This window comes from Eimeria tenella, genomic scaffold (assembly GCF_000499545.2).
Source record: "Eimeria tenella Houghton genomic scaffold, Eth_scaff47, whole genome shotgun sequence".
In the NCBI taxonomy this organism is placed as follows: domain Eukaryota; phylum Apicomplexa; class Conoidasida; order Eucoccidiorida; family Eimeriidae; genus Eimeria; species Eimeria tenella.
Window position 1 is genome coordinate 126,364 of NW_013543383.1, and position 12,330 is coordinate 138,693.

Consider the following 12,330-nt stretch of genomic DNA (forward strand, 5'->3'; position numbering starts at 1 on the left):
GCGCCACAGTCTGCATTTCCAAAGATCCCAAATAACGCCAGCACGAGGTTGCAACGGTGCATTGAATGGAGTTGCCCCCACGTTCCCTCGGACCCTCTGCAGCATCACCTACAGATGCCCAGTTCAATGAGGAGTACAACCCCCAGTTTGAATGAGGGTATATCAAAGTTTGCAGGCCCTGGGATCTTCTGGCCTTCATGCTAGGGATCCCGATCAGAAGAAGCTACAGGCTGATGACCATGACAGAGCGAGGGCTTGGAGGGTCTCCTGCGGATCGGAAAACGCTCCCGAGTGTCCATGCGCCAAAAGTAACAGTCTAAGCGAGAAAATTGGAAACTTCTTCTGTTGTGAGCACGGTTGAAGCTGTTTCCAATGCTGCGGAAGTTGTTGCGGCTGCTGTTGACGCCGTTGGGGTTGTTGCTTCCTGAACGTAGCCCTGAAGGCTTCGGCAACAATTTATTTGGATTCTCGTGGGGTCTCAATTGAACCACGTAAAAGGCGACCTTAAATGATAGGCGGCCGGGACTTACGCGAAGAGCGTCTCGGAACCTAGCCGGAGGACTATTGAGAGCCTTTGGAGTCGCTGTCGTCCCACAAGACAAATCGGCAGAGTGGCCTTCAGTCCTTTCGAGCACCTTTGCATGAAAAATGAAAAATAAAAATCGAAAAGTGCCAATATGAGACACTTCAAAGGTATTGATTTGCGCTCCAGATGAAGCAGTGTCAAGGTGGTGTTCTGGAGGGTGTGTTCTGTAGACACGATCCACGAGACTAATGCGTGTTCAGCCGCTGCCAGGTGTTCAGGGTAACACCTTGAGCTGAGACCAGGGATCTGCTGCCAAGTGTGTGGAATCCATGAATTAAGGCTTTAGTTTATATTTGCAGTGTAGGCACTTACACAGATTTGTGATGGAAAAATAGCCACACCTGGCAATTTATGTGCGCTTTGCCGTTATTCCTACAAGCATTCGGTTACAACAATTCCCTATGAAGCAATTGAATGGGAGTGTCCCAAGACTGCGGGAAGTTTGAAGGGGACGGTCAACCATTGCGCATAGCAGCAACATTGCGAAGCGAGCAGGCCTCTTTATCCAGGTGCTGAATGGACTGTGAAAACGCAATATTATGTTCCATGGCACCAGACGGCTTGGTTCTATGGCAGCAAGTGGTTGGCGGCAGATCCTCTGGGTGATCCGTTCGATCTTCTGAATACTTCTACTTCCTTCATTGACACTGGGTGAAATGCTGTTTCGGTGTATCACAGCAGAGCGACTGTCGTTTCTGGAGGATGTGATCAAATGTAAACAATTCTCTCTCAGCCACCCATTCCTCTGTTAAATACGAACAACCCGTGTATGTACAGTCTTTTTATTATTCTTTGTTGTGGAGCTCTAAAAAACAACTCTTCTGAGTTGTTCTTTTAGTTCTGAAAGGAAAAAACTTTGAATGTCTTAGATTAAGAAGAGCACAAGTTCCTTTGTAACTACTGTACAGTGTAGTGGCGGGAGTCTATGAATCACAGCTGAGGGATATGGTAGTGCGCCGGCACTACAACGGCACATGCTGGTGACCTTAGAGGTTTGCTGGCTGGTGACCTATAGGAGGTTAGCACTCTGAGATATCGCAGAAAACTCATTACTAGTGACGAAACAGGGCAATTTATAAGCGAGATAGCATTTGTAGACTAGAAGTGCCTGTGGATACCCTAAGATTGAGGCTGGTGATGACGCCGGCACTGGTGTGGGGCATCACCCCTATCGGGTCGGGGGAGTCAGAACTATGATCCTCGACGTTTAAAGAGTTTCGATTGGCGGAGTTGAAGGATGGCGGGTTACTGACTGTTTGGTATTGTTTTATGTGATATGTTCGAGTGTAGAGGATTTGTCAGAAGGGCGCCTTCGTGCGCCAGAAAGTCACATAGTAGCGGCGCAGAGCGCTGTTCATTACAGATACACATGATGCAATGTGTAAGCCCTAGCTGGCATAGTAGTGCAAGGTAGAGTTTGGCACACAGGCGCCTGACAATGCCTGCAAATTGTGATGCCAAAGACTGTCTCCACGCCTTCAGTGCTAGGAGGATCAGAAAAAACAGCGATGCGACATAGAATGGCCGGGCAGAACGAGTTGTAGTGAGCTGTAGTGAGCGTGGCCTTGCCTCACAGAAGGTTTCCCTTCTCGCTACACAAGTACTATCAATAAGGCCAATGAAGCCCAAATAGACCCTTAAAAGTGAAAGATTCAAGTCTGCTGCTGTTCTAGTCTCCCGAAGGAGTTTGCTGTCCCTCGGTATGCGTGCATCCCCCGCACGCTGTACGGGTGACACAGCTAGCTCCATTCCCTGGCCTTGCAGCCTGACACCTTAGGCTAAATTTTGGCCAAAAGCCTGGTTTCCCTAGCTGTGAATTTTCTAATAATGCTTCACGTGTAGCATAGTAAATGTTGCAACTTTATGGGGTTGTACTGGTGCAACATCATAGTGCTACACACTATAATTACTGTGGGAAACTTACTAGGCCATTAGATGCTCTAATGCATCAACAAGAACGAGCAAAGCAATTAACAATAACAGAAAAAGCAGCAATAAGACTTTTTGGTCTTCTGTTAATTGCTCCTCATAGCATATTTTCTGGCTATGTTACTTGGTTCGCGTAGTTGTACTATCGCTTCCTTCGTAACACGTATATGAATACTTGCTATCAAATTTCCCTCTGCACGAAATGTCTCATGAGCGGAACGCGAAACCAGCCCCTACAGAGGAAGCGGGTTTCTAATGTGTGCCACGAAATGTAGAATATAAGGAGAGAAAAAAAGTCAAGGAACGCATGAAGGAGAGTCTGTGGGCATATAATGACAAACAGAGTATGAGGAAACAAGAAAGGCAGGTGGGAAAGGGACCCTAAGGGGTTGACAGTATGGGTGAGGCACGCCTCTCGGCTTCTGTATGCTTGGCACTACCGAATTCGCAGCAATGCACGGCTGCCTGTTAGATATCGAGCTGTTTCTCAAGAAGCTTGTCAAGAGCGCCTCATTATTTCACAAAATATAAAGTATCGTATCTGGTGCCCCACTGGTCCAGGATGCAATTTGCCCCGTGCTAGTCTCTCGGGCTGCTCGGCGTGTTCAGTCCAGGAAGCTAACAAGTTGTGTTGGCGAAACAATGAATCTCACATAGATAATTCGGAGCGAGGTTTGCGTATAAGGCATTGATTGACAGTACGCAAGTGCTTCCTGCTGAGCCATTGTTTGTTCTCGTCGCCTAGGCAATATCAAGCCGCGTGAGCATCACGTAGGCCACAGGCCCTTTGCTGCTACTTAACACATTGGTACTCTACAGTCGACCTTATACCTGTGGGGAGAGCTTTGTGATGGGGTAATTGTAAGTGGTGCCAGCAAAGTGCCTACCGTGTGAAGATAGCCTGCCCTAAGGGGGAGCCTAACCAGCAGTCACAACATAGGGTGAGAGCTCAACAAAACAGTCACTTGTATTGTTCGACAGCTTAAGAGCTTGGACGAAGCACAATTTTTGTCGCTTGTCCAACTGGGTGTCCGTGGGGCTTCTCTGCTGGGGCTCGCGTTAGACACGTCCGTTGTGTCCGTCGCACTACGTTGACTGGCACACGACACAGTAAGCCGATGAAGAGAATTTCATACATATCCGACTGAAATCAAAGGTTCCGTTCGAAAATGAGCACTTAAGGGATACCGTGGCACAGAATAGGGGATGTATCAATAGAGAGAACACCATTCAGAACTCTGATTGTCCATTCATTGGAGTTGAACTGAGCCGCCTTGCTGAAAGTCCGCAAATACTGGTGTAAAGTAACTCTAAGCGGCAGTGCGGGAAAATTGTGCAATGAAGTTTAACGCTACAGAGTATTGGGCGAATGAGGGACCGAGGGCTTCTAATCACGTGCGTAGGGTGGTCGGCATTTTACGCAGAAGTCAAGGCATGCTGTAGTGTAATAATACATTTCCGCACAGTAGTAATATCTAATCAGAGCAGGGAAAGTCATCTAATCATGGAAGTGCTGCGGGGTCCGACTGGCGGTGCTTGGGGAAGAACAGTTCCGCACTTACGAAGTATTTTGAGCGCCTGAGTTGGGCTGCTCTGCTCTTCAACTGCTTGCAAGCTTTCATGAAAGAGGGTCAAGTGGAGCTTTGTGCTGAGCTATGCGGACTCCTCTTCCCCTTCAGTGCGCAAGGCCAATATGATAAGCTCTTACACTGGTCTACGAAGGGCATCCCAATTTGCGCATGCCTCTCTATTGACTACTTAATCTGCCCTTTCTCCTCTAAGGGCCCCACTAGGAAGTGACCTTGAAAAAATTTACCTCCAACCCTGCTGCACCGCGACTTGTGACCGTTCTTCAATGAGCGAGTTCCCATGATGCACCATTACCAAAGAAATTTTCGAAGATGTGCCCAAAAGCACTCAAAAAGGAAAGCCACCAAAATATTAAGGCTACATAAACCGATTCGGCACTTGAGGGCATATTTAACGGAGCATCTTGCACAGCCACTGCCACTGCGGTGCAGTCTACATATTTGGGTTAGCGAGCCCTTCGCTTTGCGTTACCTGTCTCCGCCACATCTTTCACTTGACTGGGCGCGCTTAACGCTGATTAAAAAGGCATCTTGGCAACTTCAACCGGCTGATGTGGACAGTTCCCTGAAATTTATGTTTGTATTCTCGCTAGGTGAGCCTTCATTGGTGCAAAGGTGGATATTAGAGCCTTTTCCCCTTCCTAAACTTACGCTTCGCATCACTAGGGCTGCGGCCTGTGAATTGTAGTCTAATGATATCCTTCCTTTTGATGCCACCTTTTTAAACTTTGATTATCGCAAAGCAACTGCTCACGGGACGACTGCCAGTTATCCATCTCCGTAATTTCCCTTAGCTAAGCGAACGATAGTGAGGCAAGACATCTAAGGATATCCAACAGGCTTCCGTCGACATCAGCTAGAGCGTATTCCCACAGCGGCAAAACAACTCTCCACAAGACCTACGAATGCCCTGAAGGTGCTTCCGTCTTTTGTTTTTTAGGAGCTGTTTATGTAAAGCGGCTCCCTTCAAGTGCTCTTTCACCAACATCCTGATAGGGTGCCCCCATCAACGGTCGGCTGTTGAGCAAATACAGCTGGTCAAGATGCAGCCGGTCCGCGTATCCTTTTACCGGCGGCTTAGTAGTGTAATCTCGTCCTGTATGCAGTCTGTGTGTGCGTTTTAATTCGATTCTCGAATTCTACGCGTGGTGCATTGCAGAATCCACCCTCGATGCTCGTTGTGTGTACATGTGCAGTGTACGTCCTTTCCGGTACTTCTATGCACGGCCGTCTACGGAGTTGCACAATCCACTTCGCTTTAAAGAACAGGTCAAATTAGCTCCGGTTGTGCAGAGCAGAGGTGGGGACAACGTTGAGGCAGAGCCGTGGGGAAACTCAGAAGCTTTTCCATTTCCTCGAGCATTACTTTCCTTCTGATTTTCTCTTCTAGCATGCAAACTCGTTTTCTGTATTAGTGTTAAGGCAGCTTCACCCTCAAAACGACACTGGGTGTGACCACGTTGACACAACTGCCGTCGGTCTCCAGAGAATGCCTCCAGGATTCTGCTCTTTTGGTCTCTTTCAGGACATCTTGCATGCCTCAAGCACTGCCTTTTCTAAGAGTTTGTCTAGTGAGCCTCTTTTAACGAAGCAGGCCTATTAGATGCCCCTCTCGGGGTCTCTTCAATAACGCGTTGTTGGCTTCCGCGCTCTTCACCCTGCCTAGAAGGCAACCATAATGGGACCTTAGCTCAACAAAAACAGACAGACTAATTTGGAACCTTTCTATGCGCTATTTTGCAGCTGAGGCGCTCTCCAGTGGCGCTTCATTTATTTTAGCGGTTAGCTTCACCAGCCCTAATCAGGCGGAGAAGGCCGGTATATCGTCCCAAAAGGCTTTTACATAGCCGAAAGATGCCCCCCATATTTATCTCATTTTGTCAGTAAATGTAGCGCGGTGGCCATCAACGAAGCTTACTAGCTTTGTCTCAGTTACTTCCCAACCCATTTAAACTACAAAGGAACTTGGCTCAGTCTCGAGCCATTAGGCCTCACATGGTTTAACTGAAGGCGCATTCTGAAATACCCCGCTGAAAAACGTGCTTATATAGTCAAAAGCGTAGCATATACCCCAACTAGGCGTCCTGCTGACCCTCCAATGCTTAATGACGCTGGAAAGTCTGAGACTAGGGGAAGTCGCTGGAACTCATACATCTCTAATCCAGTTCAGGACCCTACTGGAAGAAAACTGTCACTCCATCGCTGCCCTGTAATATAACTGACGCTCACCACAATCCAATCCACGTCAGGACATGCCCCTGATCTCGAGACACTGGTCCCCCTGAACGGATGGCTGAGCATTATGGAACAACGCGTCGCAAAGATTAGCCAGAGAGGGAATGGCCCCAATTAATGGCCAATAACCAGAGTCCACGCCTTCCTTTTACCCTTAGGAGCGTAGGCACCACTGCTCTGAAGACGCCCTCGAGAGCCAAGCAGAGAGAGCTGGCAAAGCACTTACAAGGAACAGCCTCAAGAGAGCTTGAGCTAGTTCTGTGTCGTCTTACTCCAGCGCTTCCTCAATAGACGAGTGTTAGACTCGTTAGACTTGCCAAAACCTCTCCAACGCACGGCACTACGGGCCCGAAATGTCTACACGCTCACCTGCCTCTCTCAGGTAGAGGAACTCGCTGCTGCTTTTCTTACGTATTTATTTGCCAAAAGTCAATTTGCTTGTCGACGAGACGCCTCGTCATATTTTGTTTGCGTCTCGTTACTGCCACCCGCCTCACCAGCAGAAGTGGGGGGCACAGCAGCGGCACTGGCTACCTGGCTATGTATCCCTTCTGCTTCTCTAAATATGTGCTTTAAAAATCGAGTGATAAATACAAGTCACAAAGCATTGCATTTGTGCCCAACACATTTTCAGAATGACCACTGCTGCTGTGGGGCTGGCAGTGTGCTGGAGGAGCAGCAGTAGCAGCAGCAGTAGCAGCGGGGCACCTCATGCAGCAGCTGCTGCTGGCGCACGACCCGCGCAGCAATCAGAAAGTCATCAGAACTGCGTGCGATCTTTGCCGTGAGAAGCGTTTGTTGCAGCTGCCTCCTCGCTTGAATACACAAGGATAAGCGTTGTCTTAGATAATTAGGGTACAATGGCTAGGGGGGGTGCGGCCTCATCGAGTGGACCTGCCACCACACCAACTGCTGCGACTGCGGCTTCTGCTGCCGGCGCTGCGGCGGGTTCCACATCTCTTTCATCTCCTCCGGGACCTTCCCAAGGGCCGTCGAGCGCAAAGACTAGGGCTTCCGCAGAGCTGGCAGGCAGGTGGGGGAACAGAGAGCGAAAGGAAGGCCCAAATGCGGCATCCAGGATGCCCGCCAGAGGGGGGGCCCGAGGCACGACTCAGTGGAAGGCGAAGAGTTCTGCTCCGTCCTCTCAGCAACAGCAGCAGCAGCAGCCAACAGCAGCAGCGGCCGTCGGCAGTGCACCGAGACCCCCCCCCGCTGCGTCCTTGTCAGACCCTCGCGTCGCTTCCCACCTTTCACTTGTGCGTGACATGCGTATGGCCTTCCCCTCAGATGATGTTCGATCAGCGTCTCCCCGAACAGCAAGCATGGTAGAGTCGGTACACCCAGTTTTAGAGTGCTATAACTACAGCAAGCAGGACGTGCTACAACTCGTGCGGCGCTTGGAGCACCGGGAGGACCTCATTCACAGCGAAGTGGCGCGGGTCATAGAGGAGAGCACAGGCCATGAGCAGGGTTCATGGAAGATGGTCGGCGGCAACAAAAAACAGCAGAACCAACAGAGTCAGGCGCAGCAGACGCAGCAGCAGCCGGCCAACAGACAAGTCAGGGGGTACAGGCAGCTGAGAGACGGCAGGGGCTTCGAGGGACGCAGACAACAGCAGCGGGGACCTGGCGGGCGCAGCAACTCGGCAAGAAGACAAAATGGTGAGCAAGAGCAGAGCAAACAGCAGCGCCACATGCAAGGGGCCCTATAGGATGTGGTAGACAGCTACGTGGCTAGGAGCTCTTATGTGTTTGTGTACAGGGAGGGACCAGGAAAGTAGGAAGCAACCTCAAGCCCAACCTGAAGGACAACCGGAGCAGCAGCAGCCGCAGGAACCGGAAGAGCGGCAGCCACAAAGTACGGAACAGCAGCAGCAGCAGGGTCCGGACGGCAGCCTTCCATCCAGTTGTGTCAAACAAGAGGAGCAGCAGCAGCAGCGGGCGTCGTCTGCCTCAAAAGAAGAGGTACCAGCTTCACAGGCGGCGGCACCAGCAGAAGCAGCGACACACGTAGCACCGACGCAGCCGAGAACGTGGGCAGCGCGCCTGGTTAGGCCGGCACCGCAGCCGCCACCGCAGCAGCAGCAGCAGGCAGCAGCAGCAGCTCCAGCTGCTGCTGAATCGAAAGCCGAGACCGCAGCGGCAGCGGGAAGCCCCAAAGCGGCAACAGGAAGTGCGGCGCACAAAGGCAGGCGCACACCGTGTGGGCCTTCGCCGCGGTCGCATTCGCCGGTTGCGCCTACTCAGCAGCAGCAGCAGCAGCAACAGCCGCAAAGTCAGGCGTTGCTGCAGCCTGATTCGCGAGTTGCCCCCCCCACTTCCGCTTACAGACGCGAACTGTCTCCCATAGCAGTTCAGGGACGGTCAAGGAGCCCGTCTCCAGCAACAGCAGCAGCAGCAGCAGCGCCGAGCCCACCGCGTTCGCCGAAGCCGTCGCCTCCAGCTCCGGCAACACCTTCCGTGCCTGATCCTGTGAGCGCGGAGAAGAGGGAAGCCGAGGCGGAGGCTGCAGCAGCAGAAACAGCAGCAGTGCCTGCTGTAACAGTCACCGCTGCTGAGCCCGTCGTCATGCCGGCGAGGTTTAGGGGGGCTCCCAATTTTAGCGCGAAGGCACTCGTGTTCGGCTCTGTCGCCTCTTCTTTCGAGCCCTTCCAGGCGGCTCCTCAGCAGCAACCGCAGCAGCAGCAGCAGCAGCAGCAGGCTGCTGCGCCAGAGTTGCAACAGCAACAACAGCAGCAACAGCAACAGCAACAGCAGCAGCCTAGTGGGGAATATGAAGCTTCTCCGGGAGGCATATACTTGCCCCAGCAACAAGAGCAGCAGCAGCAGCAGGAGATGGAGCGCATTTTTGAGATTGAAGCAGCGCAGAGGAAGGCAGCGCAGAAGCAGCAGCAACAGCTACAGCAACTGCAGCAACAACACGCAGAGTCGGGGCAGAAGGCCGTCGCGCGTTCGTATATTGAGCCACCACAGCAGCAGATGCAGCAACAGCATATGCAACAGCAACAGCTGCATCAGCAGGAACAGCGGCTTCACCACGACCGGCAACAGCAGCGGCGGGGACAGCAGCAGCAGCACCACTACGGGCAGCAGCAGCAGCACCATTACGCGCAGCAACAGCAGCAGCACCACCAGCAGCAGCAGCACTATGGGCAGCAGCAGACAGGTCGGGGTTGGGGAGAAGCTAATGGCTTCAATCGCAGTGTGGGTCCTCTTATGCAGCAGCAGCAGCAACAGCAGCAGCAGCAAGGTAAGCAACAGCCTCCGCCTCCTGCAGGCGGGTCACTGGACGGTTCTAGCCACCAACAGCGGCAGCAGCGGGAGGATATGAAGCAGCAGCAACAGCAGCAGCACTACAACAGCGGGAAGGGAACTCCAGGCCAGCAGCAGCAGCAGCAGCAAGCTGCGGCTGCGGCTGCGTACAACAACTCACATGCGTTCACCCCGCCTCCTGGACTGGCCCCGAACCTGACAGGCCAGCCAGCAGCAGCTGCAGCAGCAGCTTACAGCTACCCGAACTACCATGGACTCACGACATATCCGCAGTACAACAGCGTCTACTACGGCCACGGGAATTTGGTACGTCATATCCACTGTTTCCTGTGCTTCCCATGATGTGCTGCTTCTTGGTTTGCTCTGTGGTCTTACGTGGTTTCTTCCTGCGGATATCGTAATCGTCCGTGTTCTGTTTGCTCCTGCAGCTACCGCACTATGGCATCATGGGGGGCCCCTATGGTGCAAAGGGAGGACCCGGCGCTCTGCCTCAGGGATATATGCACAATTACCCTCCATATACTCACCAGGACTCGTTTGACGATGCAGCAGCTGCAAGTGCAGCGGGAGCGGCCCCCACGGAGATGTATGGAGGCGCTGGAGGACCCGGAGCCGCACCGGCTGCTGCTCCTGCTGCAGCAGCTGCGCCTCAAACACCTGGAGTAGTTCTGGCCCCAGCGGCCACAGGCGCTGCAGGGGCAGCAGGTGCTGGGGTCACCGGTCCGCAGCAGCACCAGCAGCACGCTGCAGGAGCGCCGGCCGGAGCGGCAGGAGCAGGCCAAGGGGTGTCCACTTTCTACAATCCTAGCCTGCATGTGGCGGGCGCAGCAGCAGCAAACCCCTACCCTGCAGCGTCTGCCTCGGGTAATGCAGCTGTTCCCCCAGGCTTCTCAGCTAGCAGTTATCAACACCCGCAACTCAAAGTAAGGGAGCTCAAGAGGTCCTCATGTCCGTTCTGGTGTTCATGCACCTCGAAGCAGTGGATTCTTGTTTTGCTGCTGTTGACGTTGGCGTCAGCAAAGCTGTGACATAGCGTAGAGCTTGATAGTATTTCTTGGTTCTGCAGTTGCTGATGCGTTTGCAGGTGGGAACTCCGCCAGCGAGTAGTAATGCTGCTGGTGCACAGTATCACTACAGCGGCGGCAACAGCGGGCCCCCTCCTGCCAGCAGCAGTAGCTCCGGAGGCCCCATTGGAGGCAGAGGGGAGCAGCAGCAGCAGCCGCAGCAAGGCCAGTTGAACAGTAATTCCGTGATGTCCAGCCAGTACGGGAAGAGCAACAATTTTAAACAGCAGCAGCAGCTGTAAGTTCATGCCTGATTTTCTACATAGGGGTTGTTGCGTCAGGCGTTTGTTTTAAGGTCCTGTTAGCGCAACTTGTCACACAGTGCTGCTGTCGCGAGAAACTTTTGGATGGCTGCACTTGGCCGCAGTTTGCGTGCCCTTCAATACGGCGTACAGATGTTAAAAGAATGTTGGTGAACATATTTTGGTGATTCACGGGTTTGGACTGTGCGTACCGAAGTTCGAGTAGTGTACGTTCTGTACTTTTTCTGGTGCAGTGGCAGCACTTACCACCGCGGTGGTAGCAGCAACAGCGCGGACCAGCAGCAGCAGCAGCAGCAGCAGCAGCAGGCCGCGGTGGCTGCAGCGGCAGGGGGATATTACAACTACAACGCGTATACGCATTATTCGCAGCCTCCGGGGCTAGCCAGCAATTTTTATCAGACGTCGTACCAGCAGCAAAACCAGAACTACAGCAACCAAGGGAGGCAGACGTACGGCAACTACTCGAATCCGTCTATGTGGAGCTGAACATTGCGTAGTTGCTCAAGGTTGCAGTTGCTGCGTATAGAAAATATCTGCGAGTAGTTCTTTCATTGTCTCTTTGTTTACCTCGGATCTCCATGGGACACAGGGGCCCATGGGAGCAGGAGTACATTTGCTGTTGCTGGCATTGGACCCAGTCAGCCGTAGGAAGCATTATTTGGGCCGTCTTGGGTAAATCCGGGCCCGAATTGCTACAGCATTTTTGCTTTTGTAATTTTAAGTTTATAGCTACCGCCTACTACAAACGAGAGTTGCAGACACGGCAATATGCACAGTGTGGATGTACCGGATCGTTGGATAAGCTGAAGGCAGTTGTCGCCAGAAGCATTCCAATATGCAACTACAGTGGAGGCACGAGATTTGAGCCGCTTGCCACAGGCTAGAGGTTCTTGCGTTTCTCACCCACGTGGTTTGCTGTGGCCTGCGGCTAGGGTAGGGTTTAGAGTGACGCCTAGAGGCGACTCAGCAGATGGGAGTAGCAGCGCCTCATGACGAACAGAACATGTACCACACTGTGGTACACGGGGGGACGGCTGCAGGGCGAGCAACTCGACAATGATGTCCAGTTTTTGAGCGGGCCATACATCTTTTGGTTTTGGATACGGTCGAAAACAACAGAGACGTGCTGGTTGGAGATCTAAAGCAACAGAGGCGTGCTGGTTGGAGATCTGTGTGTTGCGTATCCAGCCGCCGATGGCCAGACGTCGCACCAAAATTGCACCTCTTTACTTGCGACTTACGGACATCGTCGACGTGTCGACTTTTGCCCCTTGAGGGCTATGACAGGAAACAGATCTTCTGTTCAGAGATTAAGCTCGCCTGGCAATCCGTAATGTTTTAAGCGTTTTACGCGGTGTCTGTGAGGTGACGGTAAAGGGGATGCTGTGATA

The 12,330-nt window shown here is 52.5% G+C and overlaps 1 protein-coding gene across 1 annotated transcript; it reads left to right on the plus strand.

Annotated features, from left to right (window-relative positions):
- Positions 1–7,199: 7,199 nt before the first annotated feature.
- Positions 7,200–11,425, plus strand: ETH_00022370 (uncharacterized protein; the record flags this gene model as incomplete). The annotated part of the gene is made up of 5 exons (XM_013377166.1): positions 7,200–8,001; positions 8,102–9,918; positions 10,041–10,535; positions 10,697–10,914; positions 11,173–11,425. 5 exons carry the CDS (start codon positions 7,200–7,202, stop codon positions 11,423–11,425), a joined length of 3,585 nt encoding a protein of 1,194 aa, XP_013232620.1.
- Between the last annotated feature and the right edge of the window lie 905 nt (positions 11,426–12,330).